Source organism: Esox lucius, chromosome 15 (assembly GCF_011004845.1).
Source record: "Esox lucius isolate fEsoLuc1 chromosome 15, fEsoLuc1.pri, whole genome shotgun sequence".
Classification (NCBI taxonomy): domain Eukaryota; kingdom Metazoa; phylum Chordata; class Actinopteri; order Esociformes; family Esocidae; genus Esox; species Esox lucius.
This window is the reverse complement of record NC_047583.1, coordinates 17,740,604-17,763,132: the sequence shown is the minus strand read 5'-3', so window position 1 is coordinate 17,763,132 and position 22,529 is coordinate 17,740,604. Positions and strand designations below refer to the sequence as shown.

At 37.8% G+C, this 22,529-nt stretch overlaps 1 protein-coding gene across 1 annotated transcript; it reads left to right on the top strand.

Moving 5' to 3' along the window:
- Positions 1-1,551: 1,551 nt before the first annotated feature.
- gabrg1 (gamma-aminobutyric acid type A receptor subunit gamma1) lies at positions 1,552-21,753 on the top strand. Its single transcript, XM_034297615.1, has 9 exons — positions 1,552-1,840; positions 6,327-6,490; positions 9,852-9,919; positions 14,736-14,956; positions 15,208-15,290; positions 15,831-15,968; positions 16,080-16,232; positions 16,333-16,535; positions 18,457-21,753. Exons 1-9 carry the CDS (start codon positions 1,740-1,742, stop codon positions 18,733-18,735), a joined length of 1,410 nt encoding a protein of 469 aa, XP_034153506.1. The 5' UTR covers positions 1,552-1,739; the 3' UTR covers positions 18,736-21,753.
- Positions 21,754-22,529: the final 776 nt, after the last annotated feature.

Here is a 22,529-nt window from a genome sequence, read left to right as displayed (position 1 = left end):
ACAATGTGATTTTCTGGATTTCTGTTTTACATTCCGTCACTCACAGTTCAAGAGTACTTATGATACAAATTATAGACTTATGCTTTGTAAGTGGGAAAACCTGCAAAATCCACAGTGTATCAAATACTTGTTCTCCCCACTGTACATCCCCAGAGGTCCCGATAGGTTCTAGCTTTGTCCCTTGGGGAACTATCGTATTTTAAAATTTTAACATTTATAATAATAGTTAATACAATTATTTTATTTCCTTTCAGTCGGGCTGACCAAAAAAAACAGTGTTAATAGACTGGTCTGCAGTTGCCATTTTCGTTTGGGATCCACCATGGCAGACAAATAACATCCAGACAATTCCAATCTAATGGTGTCCAGGTTAGTAGCTTTTTTCTGCTTAATAACATGCCTCGTTTTAATGGGTTGGCTGTCATTATCTGACATTACAAGGTATTATATGTCCAGTTGGACAAAGAAATAACATCCTGGGTCTTTCTTGTAAAACCATAATGGGTCCTCGTTGCCGATGTATTTGCTTTCTTGGTTTAATTAGTCGACAGGATCGTAATTGACGGTACCATAATAGAGGTTGGAAGAGATAAGGTGTAGTAGCACCCTTTGTAAAAAAATATTGTTTTAAATAAATGAGCAGGAAGTAGTTCTACAGCACACCAATCACAACTACTGTAGCACACCACGAGGAGGCCATTGTACCCAACAAGTTGTTGTCTTCTCACCCTTTAAAGCTCATTTATGAAATATGACATAAGATTTGAATTTCATTCCATATGCCTTTCAATACGCGACTATGAAAACCTTTTAATCCATATGTTAATTGTAAGAAATACATACCAATATATACTGTAAATGAAACTTGATGAAGTGACAACATTAAAACATTCCTAACACCCCAATCCTGAAAATGCTCCAATCCTAATCCTATAAAATTGTCCCAAATCATGATAGAAAAGAACATTTTGACTAGGCTTATCTTGTATATTCTTGATTTCACATACAGTATTCTCCCTTTAATTTCTCTGGTGTCCTGTTGGAGTTGTCCTTGTCCAGACCTGAGCCTTAGGAACAGGTTTTAGGACCACCTGGCCTGACTTGTTGTCCCTGTCCAAATTCCACCTGGTTTTATGGTACTCTTATAATCTCCACCCAGCATGCCTAGAAGAATACTAAATTATATTTATTTTGTCTGCAAGATAATCCTACAAGTTTGGTTCTGCTGTTATACTGAGGGTATTGCATAAACTGTGGATACATTACATGTTAGCCATTATAGATCCATGTTTGTTTAAGGACATTTAGGTCTGCCTTTTCAAAGTTAATGTTAGTCATGGCAGTATTGATAAACTGACTGATAATGATTAATAAGCATACAGCTAATACTTTTATCCATAATAGTTTAAGCATATATATTGATTGTGTTTTGTTGGCCTAATAAAAAAAAGGATCCCTAAACAAACAATTGGTGCAGCACTTCGGATTCACCCACAAGAGTATTGCCAGGCTATGCAGGCTCTCCAAAGTCATATATTACAGGACGTCTACCCTATTCTCCTCTGCCTTGGAGCGCAACACCATAATGTATGCATCATTCAAGTGCACCGATTGGTAGAATTTACAGTCAATTCGGAAACATATAGAATAGTACTACACTCGCTAATATAGCATAGGGGTAGAAATTGCGTTTTGTTACTTTTCAGATCAAGTTCCGTATTTCGGGGGTTTTGCTGAAAATGAACGGTGGGATTTCAGCAGTTTGTGCTAAGCTTCTGCTGCAACATGTCAAAGGCAAAGCGATGAATGCGTGGCTGATGGTATCTTTCCTCGGAGTCTGGTAAGTTTGCAAGGGGTTATTGAGGATGAATGACCTGAGATTTAGGAGGTTCCAAATTAGGGCATTGGCGTCAAGACGTTTGTGGTAAAAAGGGTGAAAGAATTAACGGTGGAAGCGATGGTTGATTATCCGCTACCCGTAGCAGATGATTCGTGCCTGGTTGTCGTTGTTCATAAATATACCCAATTTATTGCACTATTATTATTTTGGACCATTATCAGCAAAACATGAAGCCTAATTTATTTGGTATAAAGTATTCCCATTTTAATATCCTACCCTAGAAGTGTGTATGGAGTATAGATTAGGATGTTTATTTCCTTTACCGGCACTGCCTCAGGCAATGTCAGTGAAGTCAGAGGGAAAACCTGAATAACTAAGCTACTATGAAACAAACGCGAACAATTCTTTGAGAAATAGTCAAGAAGCAAATGATTATAAACAATATCCATCTATCGCTCAGCAACCTAATTATTAGCGCATAGTATATTTGAATTACTGAGCATTTTGTTGAATGCAGGATTCTAGCAGATTCATGCAGGATTCTAGCAGATTTCACATAAATGCGGCAAAAGAGAACAAGATCCGAGCATTTTCATGGCAATGGGCGACTCCACGCGAGTCAGCCTTTGCATCACCAAACATAATTTTCATTTTTTTTAAATTAAAGCATATGTTCTTTATTATTAACCGGATGCTTTCAATCCTGAATGCTGATAGCTGTGGTATGAGATCCATACCACTTCTGTTCTAATTGCGTTGGTAACCGGTTTATAATATTAATACAGAATCTCATAGGAATGTGGTATACCGCCAATACACCATGTCGCTGTGTTAACCATAGACCATACCAACACTGCTCTTATTGATTAAATATACAGTGGGGCAAAAAGGTATTTAGTCAGCCACCAATTGTGCAAGTTCTCCCACTTAAAAAGATGAGAGAGACCTGTAATTTTCATCATAGGTACACTTCAACTATGCTTTTCCAGAAAATCACTTTGTAGGATTTTTAATGGATTTATTGGTAAATTCCTCTGTAAAATAAGTATTTGGTCACCTAGAAACAAGCAAGATTTCTGGCTCTCACAGACCTGCAACTTCTTTAAGAGGCTCCTCTGTCCTCCATTCGTTACCTGTATTAATGGCACCTGTTTGAACTTGTTATCAGTATAAAAGACACCTGTCCACAACCTCAAACAGTCACACTCCACACTCCACTATGGCCAAGACCAAAGAGCTGTCAAAGGACACCAGAAACAAAATTGTAGACCTGCACCAGGCTGGGAAGACTGAATCTGTAATAGGTAAGCAGCTTGGTGTGAAGAAATCAACTGTGGTAGCAATTATAAGAAAATGGAAGACATACAAGACCACTGATAATCTCCCTCGATCCGGGCCTCCACGCAAGATCTCACCCTCTGGGGTCAAAATGATCACAAGAACGTTGAGCTGTATATGGTTGTATTGCAACTGTATCTGACATGGAATAGTTCATATTCAGTCTCGCTAGCAATTGCTCAGTTCTTATGATTATTCCTAGGAAGTTAGTAGATACTAGTAAGCCTATTTAACACAATCCTCAATGGAGTCTAGCGACTGCTGAAGCGTGTAATGCTGTGGCGTAGTGGTTATAGACAGGGCCTCTTATGTAGGAGACCTAAATTCGGATCTATTGAGAGCAACAACATTTATTATTTCTGGTAGATTAATTATTTCTGGTAGATCTCTCATCTTTTCACTTGATAAAAAAGTTAAGTTATCTTTGCCTTTATTGATAGTTATTTTATAAATGTCATTCATGAATGAAAGAAAAAAGTATGTTATTTTGCCATGAAAGAAAAAAATACGTTCTTATGCCATGAAATTAAATAGCTTTGGCAGACTCGCTAGCAATTGCTCAATTCGTATGACTATTCCAGTAAGTTAGTAGATACCGGTAAAGCTTATTACTGGCTAATATGCTGTTAAAATGGCCAGTGGCAAACGCTATACATGTATAACTGTATCAGTGTCATTCATGAATGGCCAATTAACTATTAAAACGGCCAGTGGCAAAAGAGGATTTACTTTTGCCATTGGCCGTATTTTTTCTACAATTGAAGTACTTTTGTTATTAAGTACTTCAATTGTAATTATGTTAAGCTTTGGTCAAAATATATTACAAAATATTGATAAACCTTTTCTGTTTCTTATAAATCTTAAAAATAACTGTCTAGACAGACCATACGTTTTCTATTTCGGTTTGTAGAAATGTAGTTACTTAGCAAAACAATTATGCGGGAGTACCCCCAGACACCCACTAGACTTACATTAATTAATTGGGATGTTTAACTGTTTGTTGACCAGGCATTCAAATATTTTAGCCAGATAAGGCAATTTTGAGATAGACCTACTAGTAACAATCTAGTTTGTCACCTTTGAAAAGAGGAATTATGGCAGCAGCTTTCTAATAATTTGAGATTACAGATGTAGAGGTTTCTTGAGTTCCTAAAGTTTTCCATCCTGCTGAACTCAAAGTTAAACTATTCTGTTTAGATACCTAACAGTTTTTCCTGAAATTCCGAGTTTTCTACTAAAAACAGCACCATTGAATTTGAATACAATGTATGTGGCCAGAGAAATTCAAATAGGTGTGGGCTTAGCCCGTTTGGTACTTTTAAATCACTGGTGTCTAGATCTGTATAGGTCCGTATATTTATCTATTCCTGATAAAATCTAACTTTAGAAAAATCTTTTAAATGTCAAAAGTATCTTACACATTGTTTGACGAGATTAGTATTGTTGCCAACATGACAGACTTAAAATATTAAATATGTTTATTTCTTTTCATCTAAATTCTTTAGATCCAATTATAAATTTGATGAACCTGAGATTAGCAAATATGAGATGGAAAAGGTAAAGGTTCAGAAAAAGTTATTAAATTAATATATAATAACTTTAAAACTAACAAAAAAAAACATGGATGCAGCTTTATCTTATAAAATGAGTCAAGATAAGGAAAGCTGAGAACAGCAAGCACTTGGAATACACAGAACTCTGTTTTAGCACTCAAAATATCAGACTTAATTTCATCAAGCAAAGAACTGCATGAAAAACTGAAAATGTTTAATATAATCAACATATATGATCCTACATTAGTTGGATGTACTGATATCAAATGATACCAAAAAAGACTAAAACAAAATTTTACCAAATGTCAGCCATTTAACATTTCGGTTTTAATCCTTAATTAACTTTGACAAGGTAAAGTTCCAAAACAATATAAATGAGTATCAGAATATAACAACTTTCAAACTAAATAAAAACATGTTGCACCTCTATCTTACAAATGAGTCAAGATAAGGAAAGCTGAGAATGACATCCTTGAAAAACAGCTTCACTTTAGAGGTAAGGTCTCACATCGTCCCTGTTCAACCCCTCCCTTCCCAGATAGACCCATCACCCTTGACGAGCCCCATCCTGTAAAGGACATTTAGGAGATACAGTGGCTTTCAAAATCAATCAACCCACTTAAATAGTTACACATTTTATTGTGTTATAAGATGAGAGCAACATGGATTTAATCATGAGTTTTTGCCACTGATCAACAGAAAAATAAGTCCAGAATATCAAAGTAAAAATAAAATCTGCAAATTGTTTATGAATTAATTTGTTAACATTTTCTAGTCCAAATGGGTTTTGTAAAAACATTTTTCAAAGTGTGTTTCACCATGCAGAGAAATACCAATACATCCACCTACCACTATCTTTCAAATCCATTGTACAGAAGCCTACTTCACTTCAAACAGGTATATTGTAGTTCAGTTTCACCATGTAAGACCACAAATGAATCATTCAAACTGTGACAACAAGTGTATCAATATATCTGCTGATGGGAACCTCATTGAAAGACATTAATTGGCTTTATCAATCAAGGACAACCACCACTACGAATAAAATGATCATGTAGTCCCATCAGTATAACTTGGAGGCTTAGCAAAATGAAAGAAAACGTGACAACATTTATTGTTCAGATCTCTTAATGCCCTTCAATCCACACTGTTATGTAATACAGTGGGGGTTTTGGTGGGCAAAAAACATTCCTAGCTCTTTCTGCCCAATTGTATGAAACAAATCTCATAGCCCTAGAAATCTCTCATACATGATACACGCCTCCAAGTGTTCCTCTAATTGTTCCCCTTTAGGATCTCTACCCCTTCCAGTGTACTGTCGTGTTTGACTATTTGAATTACTTGAAATGTACCCTTCGAGTGTTAAAAAAGAAGTCCTCTTTGATCTTTATCAAACAAATCAGTTTTAGTGAAGCATACATTGGACCAACGGACACCTTTTCCTGTTTGGCAGTGTGTTTCATATACACCTTCAACCCCCTCTCCGGCTCTCCTGCCAAAACACCTGGCTCAATGGATTGTTGTGAAGTCATTCTAGTGTTCCGTCTGCAGTGCTTAACTATTTTACTTAGGCATTTTCTCTCCTCTTTTCACAGTGTGGCAGCGTTTGGGCCAAGTACAAAGGAGGATGAGGACTATGAAGACGTCCCGATAAACAAGACCTGGGTTTTATCGCCCAAGGTCTATGAGAGCGATGTCACCTTGATCTTAAATAGATTGCTACAGGGCTATGACAACAAACTCCGGCCTGACATAGGAGGCAAGTAGTTCTACAGTAGCCAGTGGGACTCTGCTTGATTTACATTTTTTGTAAAAAATACATTATTAAGTAGTTTCTGTGTAAGCATAATTATTTAGCATTATAATTAATTTCACTGTTAATCTACTCAGCAGTCATTTCAGAGGTGATATCATGCATATCTCAAATTAGGACTTTGACCATTAGAAGTGTAAAGACCCTTGAAATATCACTCCAAAACAATGCAACTGAGTCAATGCATGATTTAGGTAAATGGATTGCTGTGTTTTGCAGGAAGAACTTGGTTTTGTCTTGGACTTCATATATACTTGCATTATTTGAGGGCCCTTAGTAAACTCTTAAAACAAAGACATCTTTTCTTAATCCACTAACTATCTACTAATTGAAAACTTTGGAATTTTGATATCAATTCATGATTATCATTTTTGAGGTTTAAAGTTGTGGATGAGGGCATTGAGGTTTAAAGTTGTGGATGTGGGGGATTTGTTCATAAATATGTATTGGGTAAAATACAGTGGGGAGTACAAGGATTTGACACACTGCCGATATTACAGGTTTTCCTACTTACAAAGCATGTAGAAGTCTGTCATTTTTATCATAGGTACTCTTCAACGGTGAGTGACGGAATCTAAAACAAAAATCCAGAAAATCACATGATTTTTAAGTAATTCATTTGCATTTTATTGCATGACATAAGTATTTGATCACCTACCAACCAGTAATAATTCCGGCTCTCACAGACCTGTTTTTCTTTAAGAAGCCCTCCTGTTCTCCACTCATTACCTGTATTAACTGCACCTGCTTGAACTCGTTACCTGTATAAAAGACACCTGTCCACACACTCAATCAAACAGACACCAACCTCTCCACAATGGCCAAGACCAGAGAACTGTGTAAGGACATCAGGGATAAAATTGTAGACCTGCATAAGGCTGGGATGGGCTACAGGACCATAGGCAAGCAGCTTGGTGAGAAGGCAACAACTGTTGGTGCAATTATTAGAAAATGGAAGATGTTCATGATTATGGTCAATCTCCCACGGTCTGGGGCTCCATGCAAGATCTCACCTCGTGGGGCATCAATGATCATGAGGAAGGTGAGGAATCAGCCCAGAACTACACGGGAGAACCTGGTCAATGACCTGAAGAGAGCTGGGACCACAGTCTCAAAGAAAACCATTAGTAACACACTATGCCGTTATGGATTAAAATCCTGCAGCACACGCAAGGTCCCCCTGCTCAAGCCAGCGCATGTCCAGGCCCGTCTGAAGTTTGCCAATGACCATCTGGATGATCCACAGGAGGAATGGGAGAAGGTAATGTGGTCTGATGAGACAAAAATAGAGCTTTTTGGTCTAAACTCCACTCGCCGTGTTTGGAGGAAGAAGAAGGATGAGTACAACCCCAAGAACACTATCCCAACCATGAAGCATGCAGGTGGAAACATCATTATTTGGGGATGCTTTTCTGGAAAGGGGACAGGACGACTGCACTGTATTGAGGGGAGGATGGATGGGGCCATGTATCGCGAGATCTTGGCCAACAACCTCCTTCCCTCACTAAGAGCATTGAAGATGGGTCGTGGCTGGGCAACTAAGGAGTGGCCTTTGCCCTTAAAGTGGCCTAGCCAGTCTCCAGACCTGAACCCAATAGAAAATCTTTGGAAGGAGCTGAAAGTCTGTATTGCCCAGCGACAGCCCCAAAACCTGAAGGATCTGGAGAAAGTCTGTATGGAGGAGTGGGCCAAAATCCCTGCTGCAAACCTGGTCAAGAACTACAGGAAACATATAATCTCTGTAATTGGAAACAAAGGATTCTGTACCAAATATTAAGTTCTGCTTTTCTGATGTATCAAATACTTAAGTCATGCAATAAAATGCAAATTAATTACTTAAAAATTATACAATGTGATTTTCTGGATTTTGTTTTGATACCGTCACTCACAGTTGAAGAGTACCTATGATAAAAATGACAAACTTCTACATGCTTTGTAAGTGGGAAAACCTGCAAAATCGGCAGTGTATCAAATACTTGTTCTCCCCACTGTATATTTAGTGCAACAGAGATAAACCCTAATACTGTGTGAACTCTGTGTTTTCAGTTCAGTGATTTTGTTGCTTATTCTGAGAGTTTTCAGATCCATCCAGAGACTTTTGTTGGCAAAAGTCTAAGGACAAATGAATCTACTTTAAAAGCTGCCGCAGGGAATTTTGGTTCCAAATATGTGTGCTATGCTCATAGCCGGGCAGCTGCTTCCTCACTGTGACCTTGCCCTCACCTCTCTTTGTCTAGCTTCTTGGACTGTCCTTACTGCTACATAGGAAGCACAAGTTGCCAATATTGTTGTTTACATCCGACAGAGCATTATACTGTTTGAGTGACAAAAATGTGTTTTCTCAACTGAATTAGATCAACTTTTTGCCAATTCTGATGACAGTGGAATATAGCTACCATTGCTTGACTAAGCAACTTGCTTGCAACTATAAAAATCTCGATCTCACACCGCCAAATGTGCATGCTGTCAACTGCTTTTATTGTGAGACTTGGGTTAGTTTCACATAGCAGTGACAACAACTTTGATGAGAGTACCATAGCAAAGTTCCTGTACAGACTAAATTTAAATGACAAAGTTAAACCTTTAGAAGCCAAAAGTGGCTGGCCTTAAAGACCAAAATATGTTATATATCTTTCCAACAAAACATTTGTAAACATACATATGATATTGTGTTACAATAAAACATTTCTGAAAGTTTAATTACCCACAGTACTCTAATAAAGATCAACATGTTAAAACAGACATCAAATCAGTTAAATCACAAAATATTCAATACCTTTGATTATTCAGAGTAAAGATACTTCCATTTTAATCCACAGTTAAATAAGTTATCAAGTTATTCTTAAATGTCTTCATAAAATTATGTCAACATATTATTGAAATCACTTTTATAAATAGTTATTTAATATTCTTAAGTATATGTTTTAATTTTTTTAAATTTCAGTTCATTCCAGAAAATATTTAACAATGTGGCTGTGTGGTCTACTGTTTAAAATTCTTATTATATGCACCATATTGTTACTGCCTTAGAACTGAGGGTTTAAATTCCTACATATTACTGGCCAACTTCACTTCTCGTTTTCCTCCTGTTTTTAATAAATTAAGCATTGAAAAAAGTTGAAGGTGAAGTTCCACACAAAAATTATCTCGACTGGCCTTTTATAATCTATATTGTTGCATACATTCAAACCTCCAATACTTTCTCACCACTCTTAAAAACCCCAAATGCTTTGAATGAACATAAACTTGTGGTGTTTCATACTGCTTTTCTCTTTTTAAAATGCATTGTTGTGTTGTTTTGTTTCAGTAAGGCCTACAGTGATCGAGACAGCGGTGTATGTCAACAGCATCGGACCAGTAGATCCTATTAACATGGTGAGTCTGGTGGCTTAGGATGGTCTTATCATCTAAGCCTGGGCTTCTGGAGCACATTTGCGAATTACTGCTGCCAAAATGGGTTTGAATCTGGCCCACATTCAGCAGTTACTGCCCTACCTCTCACCTTGCTCCAGCTATCTAATAAACATGCTAAATACTTACAGTGCCTATATAACCTTTCTATAACCCCCCATCAATGTTTTGTGCCATACAGCTTCATGCATTTAAAATAGGATTTATTTGTAAATAGCTACACATCATACTCCACATTTATGTCGTACTGAAGAGCTCGGTGATTTTAAACATGGCACTGTCATGGGATGTGACCTTTGCCACAAGTGACATTTCTGCCCAATTAGAGTGCTATAATTGTGAAGTACAAACGGGGGCATAATGTTTGCCTATCATCTGTTGCCTCACTCACCACAGAGTTGCAAACTGCCTCTGGCAGCAACATCAGTACAATGACTGTGTGTCAGGATCTTCATGAAATGGGTTTCCATGGCTGAGCAGCTGTATGCAAGCCTCACATTAACATGCGCAAAGTCAAGCATGGGCTGGTGTAGTGTAAAGTACACCGCCACTGGACTCTGGAGCAGTAGAAACGTGTTCTCTGGAGTGATGAATCACGCTTCACTATCTGGCAGTCTGATGTATAAATCTGTGTGTGGCAGATGCCGGGAGAACGCTACCTACTAGAGTGCATAATGCCTACTGTAAAATCTTGTGGAGGAGGGATAATGGTCTGGGGCTGTGTTTCAGGGTTTGGGCTATGCCACTTAATTTCAGTAAAGGGTCATCTTAATTTTACAGGATACAAAGACATTTTAGACAATTAGGTGCCTTCAACTTTGTGGAAACAGTTTGGGGAAGACCTGTTCCTCTTCCAGCATGACTGTGCTCCTGTGCACAAAGCAGGTTCCATAAAGACATGGTTCGATGAGGTTGGTGTGGAGGAACTCAAGTGGCCTGCAGATAACCCTAACCTCAACCCCACTAAACACCTTTGGGATAAAATGGAATGGCGATTTATTTCTTGTCCAACATTAGTGCCTGAACTCACAAAGGCTATTTTGTAAGAATCGGCACTAATTCCCAAAGAGACACTTTGGGAATTAGCCTTTTCTGGAAGAGTGGCGGATGTTATAGTTGTGAAGGGTAGGCCAACTCCATATTAATGTCCATGGTTTTGCAATGGAATGTCCAACAACCTCATGTAGGTGTGATTGTCGGGTGTCCACATAATTTTGACCATGCAGTTTATATACATGACTGTTTTTAGCATACTTCAAATGAGATTCAAGTTTGGCTTGCAACCCTTCCTTACTGGACAGATTCATGAAGTGCTTCGGGTATCATTGTGCCATTCATACTTTGACCAGTCTTAACAATAAAAGGACATTTTCATATTTGTATTTTAAATGTAAGTTGGCTCTGGAAGGTATTCAGATGCCATAACTTTCTCCAGATGTTGCTGTGTAGACTACATTTATAACTGATTGCTTTTTTTTTTTTTCATAAAGAACAATGATAACAAAGGGAAAACACATTTTTAGAAATTTGTGCCAAATAATTGAAAATAAACAACTGAAATATCTCATGTACATAAGTATTTAGACCATTTATTCAGTACTTTGTAGAAGAGCCTTTGGCAGCAATCACAGCTTTGAGTCCTGGTTATGCCTTTACCATCTTTGCACAGCTGGATTTAGGCAGTTTCTCTCATTCTTCCTTGCAAACCCTCAAGTTCTTTCAGATTGGATGGAGAACGTTGGTGAATGGCAACTTCAGGTCTCCCCACATATGTTCAGTCAGGTTCAATTCCGGACTTCGGCTGCTCCACAGACCTGGACATTCACAGACTTGTCCCAAAGTCAATCGAGCATTTACTTGGCAATGTACTTCAGGGCTTTGTCCTGCTGAAAGATTAATGTTTGTCAAGGTCTGAAGTACTGTGCTCTCTGGATTAGGTTTTCTTCAAGGACCTTTATGTATTTTGCTCTGTCCATCCTTCCCACAATCCTGACCAATCTCTAAGTGCATGATTCTGGGAAGCATCCCCATAGCATGATGCTCCCACTACTATGCTTCAGCGTAGGGATGATATTAGCCACGTGATTAGTGGTATCTTGTTTTTGCCAGACGTAGCAGTCAAAATTCATGTCTAATTGTTTGTTTTGGGTCTCATCAATTGAGGTAATAGTTTTGCTTATGCTTTCAGAGTCCTTGCAAATCATACACATTTTACTCAGGATTGGCTTCCATCTAGCCACTGTACCATTAAGGCCTGATGGTTGGAGTGCTGCAGAGGTTGTCCTTCTGTTAGGTTCTCCAATCTCTGCAGAGGAACTATGAAGCTCTGTTAGAGTGGCCATTAGGTTCTTGGTCAGCTCTCTAACCAATGTGATGGTAATTCCATCGATCAGAACTTTTAAAGGAGTAAGGAAAGAGACAAAATTCTCTTGGCACAATTGCTAGTTTATTTGCAAATAGAGAGATGTGTTAAACGCTTACAGAATAATCATCTGAGGAGTCTCTAACTTAATACATGACAATCATCAGTACTTATAGTGGGAAAAGGGGTGTGGTAAGATGGTGCCCATCTGTCTTGTGTCACATAGGTTTTACCCAAAGGGAGGGCTGGCCCCCCACCTTATCCTTCCTAATGTTTACTGTTGTGTTTACCTAATGAGGCCAACTGCCCCTACTTCCCCCCCAAAGGCCATATTCCTAAGGAACAAAGGACTGATACCCTTCTTGATTTAAGCAGATAAACATGGTCAGAGTACCTAATAATCCTCTGATATTATACAGACGTGTGTCACAATCAAAGTAAAGAGTTACATACCAGGTAATAGAAAGAAAGACATTTCTCAAATGTACCTTAGTTAACAAAATATCCACAACACCAAGGCCCTTCTTTTTGTTCAATTATTTTGGCTGGACAGCTAGCTCTGGGAAGAGTCTTGGTTCCAGACTACTTCCATTTCAAAATGATGGAGCCCACTTGGCTCCTGGGAAATTTCAATGCTTTATTAATTTTTTCATTATCTTCCGAAGATCATTGCCTCGGAGGTCTACAGAGTTCCTTGAACTTGTTGTTTTCACTGACCTGCACTGTGAGTGGTATGCATTTAAATAGTCAGGTGTGTGCCTTTCTAAATAATATCTGAAAGAGACGGTTTCATTTATTTATTTTCAATAAATTGGCACAGGTTTCTTAACTTGTTTTCACTTTGTCATACATTTCTTTTAGTTATTTATGACAAAGGGTAATTAATCAGAGAGTGGAGTTTCTTATAGTTGAGCCCTGTGTTACAGAAAGTAGAAATGATCAAAGGAAAATACAGTGAAACGCATTTGGAAGCACACACATTATGAAAAGCAATCACAGTCCAGAGTTAAAAGTTATTGTATCGGACATTTTAATTGCATGATAGACACCAATATTTCTAATGTAAGTTTACTCCTCATGGCATTCCATGAATATGGGGTATGGAAGTCGAAAGCAGTTTAATCTAACTCAGATTAACCCCCGGTATCTCTAGTACTAGCAAGTCGTGTGAGCGCATCTGATAACTGCTGGTTTTCCTGTGTATTTATGTGGTGAGATGTTTCTGCAAGACATCCCTACATGGGCATGCATGGCTGCCTTTTTAACAGGCTCAGTCAGCTTTATTGATGATGTAACGAATGTGGCAGCAGCAGATTTTATTCAGAAGTCTACAGAAGCATCTTGGCTAGCCATGTACAAGAAAATGCCACCAGACTCATTTGACGGTGCTTCACAATGAAACAGGTCAGTGACCCAAAACACACTGCCAACGCAACTACAGAGTTATCAGGAAAAAAGGTGGAAAGATTTAGAATGGCCAAGTCAATTTCCTGATTTAAATTTAATTAAACATGCATTGCACTTGGTGAATAGAAGACTGAATTCAGAAACTCCCCAAAACAAGCAACAGCTCAAAATGACTGCAGTAAAGAATTGGCATCTCAAATGATGATACCCAGAGCTAGGTGATGTCAATTTTTTGTAGGCTCACTGCTGTTATTGCACGCAAGTGACAAAATACTAGCTTTTACACTTTTTCATACTTTAAGTTGAATTGACCCAATACTTATACTTGCATGAAATGGGGGGATGGAACTTTGAAAGTCTGGATATTCTTAGTTGGTAAAACATGTGGAAACAGCCAGAAATAAAAAGTGACAGTATGTACTTTGTCTCATATTCATCTTTTAATCATATTCATCTTTCATAGGCCTTGAGCGTCCGGCAAAAATAGAAATGTTGAATGCAGTGTCTGAAATACTTATGGAGAGCCCGTCATCATGTGGCTTGCACAACCTTTTTTAATGCTGAGATAACAGGCATGACTTGTTTCTAAAAAAGAAACTAATTGACATAATCATTTTTAAGTTCAGTCTTTAACACAAAAAAATGGGGATAACAAGGTATCTGAATACCTTCGAAAGCCACTGTATAGTTTAATTTATGATAATACAACACAATCCCCATATATGAGTGGAGAATAATGTGCAGATAGGCAGAATGCATAAATGTCTGACGCACTGATGCAACAATGTAAAAAATTTCAGTGTGGTGTAGACTGTCTATAGGCACTCTTTACAGTACTCTACATACATTTGGAAAAATGCAGTAAGCATGTACTGCAACAATGGTCTTTGGTAAAACATAATGAATACAAGAGAGCAACATTCTAATACAATGTCTTGGCAGTGGAAAAACACATTATATTGAAGTAACAATTTGATGGCAGGGTTGACACATTTCTCCATATTGTTTCAGGAGTACACTATAGACATCTTCTTTGCCCAGACCTGGTACGACAGCCGCCTTAAGTTCAACAGTTCCATGAAAGTCCTGATGCTCAACAGCAACATGGTGGGAAAAATCTGGATTCCTGACACCTTCTTTCGTAATTCTAGAAAGTCTGACGCCCACTGGATCACCACACCGAACCGCCTGTTACGACTGTGGAACAATGGGAGAGTGATGTACACTCTTAGGTAGGGGGGATAATGGTTGCCATTCTGTGTTGTCGAAAACTCTGTGTTTGGTATTCGTTGTATGTGCAGCTCTAGTTTGTGCATCTGTTATTGTGTCTTGTAGCCCCTCTATTCTATTTTTTTTGATAAAAAATAGGGAAACACTGTGAATGTAATGACAATCAAGCCTGTTTGGGGACAAAACCCATCACACAATCATTGTAACATAATTAAGACTTAACTTTTCTCTTTCACAATTCTGTTTTTGTCAGGTTGACTATTAATGCGGAATGCTACCTTAAGCTGCATAACTTTCCTATGGACGAGCACTCGTGTCCGCTGGAGTTTTCGAGCTGTAGGTGTTTAAACACTCTCCCCATTTTGATCTGCCATTTTGACTTCAGCTTCAGTAGCCAGCCCAGAGAGGGTGTCAGAGCAGTCCAGCACTACGAGCTGATCCCGAGCCCCCCACAAGCCCATCTGCTTGAGGCTGTCCCTTCAGACTGTATGATCTATCATCTGTTCCACCAGGGAAGAAAGGAGGTCACATAGTCCCATTCTCTGACAGTCTAATGAATTATGTAGCCCCCCCCCCAATTGATTCATGCTCTGTCTGTGTCATTTTTCATCTGTCCTGCTACAGCTTGTCATGTCTCGTTGTAATGATCTTAACCCTACACACCTTGTTGAGTATTACAGTGTAAACCAGTAGGGCATACCTTGGTTAGAGGAAAGATTCTTTCCATCCTGAATGCTCCCCTGCTTGGCTATGTAGTATACCACCTACGGTGTACTGAGATTCACTGTTATGTGCTGGATGGTGGCATCTAACGGACCGGAAATTGAGAGATGCCTAATGCCATAAATGTATGTTCAACTGTACACCCCTCCCTAGATGGCTATCCTAAAAATGAGATTGTGTATCGTTGGCAAAAGCGTCCTGTGGAAGTGGCTGACCAAAGGTACTGGAGACTATACCAGTTTGCGTTTGTTGGTTTACGGAACACAATAGACATGGCCCATACACAGTCAGGTGAGGGATGACATCCATCTATTTAGAAACTACACCTTCTTCTAAGTTTCATATTGAAAAAATATTTTCACTTCTTTTCCATAAATTTATGTGTCTCTCCTGAATGTCTAGGAGAATATGTCATCTTAACAATTTTCTTCGACCTAAGCCGTAGAATGGGCTACTTCACCATTCAGACTTACATCCCCTGCAGCATGATTGTGGTTCTGTCATGGGTCTCTTTCTGGATCAACAAAGATGCTGTCCCGGCCAGAACCTCCCTAGGTATAATGAAACCTCTAGTTTCTCACAGCTCTATATCGGCTAAATTGTCAGATCAGTCAGCTAGGATGTTTAAACTAAGACTTTGTGGCTTACTTTGCAGGAATCACCACGGTGCTTACCATGACCACGCTAAGCACCATTTCAAGAAAGTCGCTTCCCAAGGTATCCTATGTGACGGCCATGGACCTATTTGTGTCGGTCTGCTTCATCTTCACATTTGCTGCTCTGATGGAATATGGAACTCTACATTACTTCACCAGCAACAGGCAGAGCAAGAAGGACAAGGATAAAAACGCTCAGCAGGTACACACACTACTGTTGTTTCCCAGTAGTTTATTCCATTTCATTAGATGGCACAATTTTTAAGGGAATATATCAATTGTACTGGTTGAAAAATTCAAGGCAAGTGATGAAAGTATAATATTGTAAAAGTGGATTTTATGGAATTTGTGTACATTTATACATGACATTTCCTACTAATTAACTGTGAAATTGTGTATCAGCAAACAGTCCAAATTGCACACAACCACGCAAATGAAGGAAGACAGTTAGCTGCAATAGCATCTTTCTCTGACACAAATATTGCTTTTCTCAGAACATTTCCTTAATATGCTCTCAAATGGGGCCAATGATCCCATGGCTTCTGATGTTGTGGATCATGGTCTGTGGGTTTATACTGTATATATTTACTTATGTGCATCTGATTTGATCACAGCAGTCTTTTTCATAAAATCCCTGCAGCTTTCAACAAATATCCCAAAAAGAAAAATGATTTACTTATTTTCTTCGCTAATTTAGGATGAAGGCTACAAATATCTATGTCTGTTGTAACTACCTGCAGTAGGAGAAGCAGAGTGCAGTCTACACATTGGATAAAGGCAGAACAGTCTGTCTTTTAACCACTCATATAGCTACACTCACCTAAAGGATTATTAGGAACACCTGTTCAATTTCTCATTAATGCAATTATCTAATCAACCAATCACATGGCAGTTGCTTCAATGCATTTAGGGGTGTGGTCCTGGTCAAGACAATCTCCTGAACTCCAAACTGAATGTCAGAATGGGAAAGAAAGGTGATTTAAGCAATTTTGAGCGTGGCATGGTTGTTGGTGCCAGACGGGCCGGTCTGAGTATTTCACAATCTGCTCAGTTACTGGGATTTTCACGCACAACCATTTCTAGGGTTTACAAAGAATGATGTGCAAAAAAGGGAAAAACATCCAGTATGTGGCAGTCCTGTGGGCGAAAATGCCTTGTTGATGCTAGAGGTCAGAGGAGAATGGGCCGACTGATTCAAGCTGATAGAAGAGCAACTTTGACTGAAATAACCACTCGTTACAACCGAGGTATGCAGCAAAGCATTTTTGAAGCCACAACATGCACAACCTTGAGGCGGATGGGCTACAACAGCAGAAGACCCCACCAGGTACCACTCATCTCCACTACAAATAGGAAAAAGAGGCTACAATTTGCACAAGATCACCAAAATTGGACAGTTGAAGACTGGAAGAATGTTGCCTGGTCTGATGAGTCTCGATTTCTGTTGAGACATTCAGATGGTAGAGTCAGAATTTGGCGTAAACAGAATGAGAACATGGATCCATCATGCCTTGTTACCACTGTGCAGGCTGGTGGTGGTGATCTCAACCCAATAGAGCATCTTTGGGATGTGGTGGAACGGGAGCTTCGTGCCCTGGATGTGCATCCCACAAATCTCTATCAACTGCAAGATGCTATCCTATCAATATGGGCCAACATTTCTAAAGAATGCTTTCAGCACCTTGTTGAATCAATGCCACGTAGAATTAAGGCAGTTCTGAAGGCGAAAGGGGGTCAAACACAGTATTAGTATGGTGTTCCTAATAATCCTTTAGGTGAGTGTATAATTTGTATGTAAGTCAAATCTACTTGTTGTGTTTAAGATTCCATTGCACTAGGCAGGTCTCACATTACTTGTTACTTCTGTGAACTTTGATTCTCCTTTCTCATTAGAATAATTAGTTAATTGTTTATTGGAAAACAAGGCACAAAGGGTAACATTTCTTAAATTCACAGAAGAAAAAGCATGTGTTGTTTGTTGGAAGGGGGTTTTAAAATACATTTTTGGTACATTTTAAATACTTTTTCTAGTAAATATTGGCTGAGACCCACATCTGTTTTACCAGAAATGTAGGTTTTTATTTATTTAGAATCCCAACCACTATTGTCATATTTACCTACAGAAATCCAGCAGCATGGTGAACATTAGGCCTGGGACTTCACTACTTCAGATGAATAACATTGCCCCCTACCAAGATGAAGATGATTATGCCTATGAGTGTCTGGATGGGAAGGACTGCACCAGCTTCTTCTGCTGCTTTGATGACTGTCGCACAGGTGCCTGGCGTGAAAACCGGATGCATGTCAGAGTCTCAAAGATTGATTCCTACTCTAGAATATTTTTCCCTACCGCCTTTGGTCTTTTCAACCTTGTCTACTGGATTGGGTATCTGTACTTATAAATCTAGTCTATCATAGTGGAGCAATAGCCTTTTACTGAAGATGAAACAGGTCAAGATGTTGTTTTCTCTTAACTTTCTATTGTTGCCACAGTAGATGGTAAGACAGGACATATTGCCTCAGTATATTGCTTCGTACATTGCAGACAGTAAACAATAGGTAGCCTAAAATAGCATATTTTCCCCATATCTGAACATCTCCAATGTTTATGTCTTTTTCTAGGCGATGACTCACAGATTGAGACAGCAGTGTTGAACAGTGCAGACTGTAGGTCATATTCACCAGCCATTGCATGTTTGGTTCCTGATTCCAAATCTGCAGATGAAATAAATTGTGATACGCAATGTTTTTTCCCCCAACAGCCTAGTTTTGTAACCCCTTTGTTGTTCTAAATTCCATAATATATTTGACTATATAAATATTCAATACATAAAAAAATGTATAAGCTTAAAATAGTCTTCTAAATGAAAATGTAATTTCCTCCGGCAGTAAATCCTAACAACTTATTTCCATAAAGATTGATACGGTTAATCAATCATTTGAAGTCTGTAGTAAGTCCATGTTTCTGGAAAAAAAAACATTATTGAATAGCATTCATATTCATACTATAATATTCAAAAAATATTTCCCATTATCTCTCTCGTAATGTGATTACCCCAAATTGGGAGCTGTAAAAAAGGCCTTCATCATTATCCAATATAAAGCAGCAATAAACGATTGTAGGAAAATAAACTTTTATTTAGGCTATACTGAAACTAGAACTAGAAGCTTTCCATCCCTCCTCTAGATTAATACCATGAGGCACATTGTGTTGCATTTGTTACACCTTTAATCTCTCTTGGACTGATTCTCAATAAATAATCTACTAAATATTTAATACATTTGGAAATATTGTAATTGTTAAAAATATATAAACATCATTGATTACTTCATATATAACCTGAATATAGGTTTATTGCTTCATGAGGCTGCATTATTTATGCTAAAATGTAGCTGGGAATATATTCTCCTAACCATAACTGTTACACACCTTTTTTACATACAGTACGATGCAAAAGTATTCAAACCCTGACCAATTCTCAGATTTTTCTGATTTATTTCAACATTTTATTTTAAAACTTTGACACTCAAAGAAAATTATTCTATGGCGACATTGGTTTTATGTTGGGAAAGATTTGTAAGAAAAATACTGTACCAAACTGAAGTATGTTCCTTGCATAATTATTCAACCCCCAAACATTGATATTTGGTGTTTTGGTAAGTATCAGATTTGCACATAGTGTCTGAAAGATTTTCGCCCATTCTTCGTGGCAGATTTTCTCCAGGTTGTTCAGGTTGGTTTGGTGACACTTATGTACCACAGTTTTCAAATAGTGTGACAGATTCTCAATAGGATTGTTGATTAGGAATTGCAAGTGGATGCAACATTATACCACTTACAGCCACTGAACTCTGTAAGTACTTCAAAGTGATGGTTGGCCCCTCTGTAGTTTCTCTCACAAGTGTACCATTTCTTTGAGCGCAATTTTTTTTAATCAATTATCAAGAAAACAAATAAACCATTGGTGCCGTGTTAGATTGTGTGGAGTTTTTCATCTTCGGTTTAGCATTTTTGTAGCTGCTGTTAAACCAGCAAGCCACACATTTTTTGTTGCATCGACGATGATAGAGATGTGCTATTGATGAACAGTAAAACTAGTATTTGTGACAAAGATACTGTAATTCTTTACCAGAAATAATAGACCTGAGGACAATTCCACATTACAAGGACAAGGGAGCCAATTGCATTTTGTGAACAAAAAGAGCATTCAGGGGACGGTATGCTCTAAAGACATTTTGTATCTCTTGTACAGAGCAGTATAATTTTTATGTATACAGCTAAAATGAACGATTTGGTGAATAAGATTTAATGATACTGTTTCCCTCTGAATATCACCTAGTCAGCCAGGCAGAACCTTTTTTCCAAGTTTCACAAATGTTTTGATTTAAACTTTGGATACTTCCAATCAGTTAATGGGTGTTTACATAAATAAGGTACACAATAGGCTTTTAAAGCAGCACATAGGTGAAGATTTAGGAAAATAATATTTTGGAAATCAATAAAAGCACATAGTCCTTGAGAACCAAACATATCTCCAAGTATGAATACAAAAATGATCCAATGTAAATAGGAAATCAGACTTATTCCTGTTAAATTGTTGTAATTTTTAAATAGCGGGGTATGATGATACCAAGTAACATGAGTTTGTCTGCCTCATTATTAATTTCCATATACTAAGTTATTAGTTATTATAGGTCCATAATGGAGTCCAGCTTGCTTCAAATGGATGACAAAATGAATAACAAGTGTTTCAAGACTATTGTGAAGGTCAATGTATCTACAATTTTTAAGATAAGGAATGCCAGCTATCTTAGTGTTATTAGACTATTTTAGCAAAGAGCAAAGCAGATTTTTCTCATTTATTTTATATCCAGAGAAAGAACTACATTTAGCAAATACATCAAGTACAATTGGTAGACTTTGTGAAGTGTTATCAAAAAACTAAAGGATATCATCTGCGTTTAGTGAACTTGAATGGGAAGAATCATTAATTAGTATATGCTTTATTTGACGCTCTGCTTGTAGAAGAATAAAATGTTCACTGAATAGTGGGTCGCCCTATCTAGCCGATCTAGAGATGGGAAAATATGAGCAGTTGTTACCAAATTTTGTTTGGGGATAGCCTATTCTTTGCATTGCCTGGGTGGTGTGATAGCTTCTACTTCCTGATTACTGTGCCAGCTGTGCTCACTGGGATATCAAAACACGTAATTACCATTTTGTACAATTTTCCTAATGTATGCATTTGTATTACTTAATGTCTAACTTTGGTGGAATGCTTTTTGGTCTGCCTTTTTCACAGCCTGACCAATGATATTTCTTCAGCAAGGTTTTTATCCAGATAAAGTGACAGCCAGTTTAGTGGTTGACAAATGAAGGCCAGTGTTACTTGTGTCCTCATTAGGGCAACTTATTTTGTCTGCATTTACCTATTTATTCATTTATAAGTATTTACTTATTTATTGATATACATATATATATATATATATACATATATATATATATATATATATATATATATATATATATATATATATGAATAAATTAAATTTTTCTTACAAATATTTCCCAACATATATCTCGTGTCACCATACAATAATTTATTTTAATTGTCCGTTTTAAAATAAAATGTTTTGGTGTACTATTTGTAATTATGCAAAGGAACAGAATTGATAAGGGGTTCAAACACTTTAATGAGCAAAATTTAGGGATAGTTCACCCAAATAATAAAATGTTACATTGTTGTCTTTACCCAGTAAGCAGTCTACTGACAAACTGTGACAGGACTACATGCTTTGCTTTTTGTGGCAATTTACAATTTCTGGCACAAATCCCATCAAATCCAGAGTTCTATATTAGCATTTTTGCATCATATCCAAATCATCCAATGACCCAATGCCCCTTTCCTGCACTCCACTGTCCATCAATCCTACACCATATATCCTGTTCATTGCTCTTTTTGAGCATTTGAAAACAATGCTGGGAAACAAAATCAAAGCATATATTCCTGTCAAACCTTGTCCATAAACTGAACATGGTAAGGACACCGATATGTCATTGTAATTTGGGTGAACAATCCCTTTCATTCTAATAGCGTTTTTTCCACACCAAGCCAAAGAAACTTGACGATTTTGTAGCATAAGTGTCTTTAATGTTACATTGAAGATCAATATGATTAAATGAAGCCACAATGTT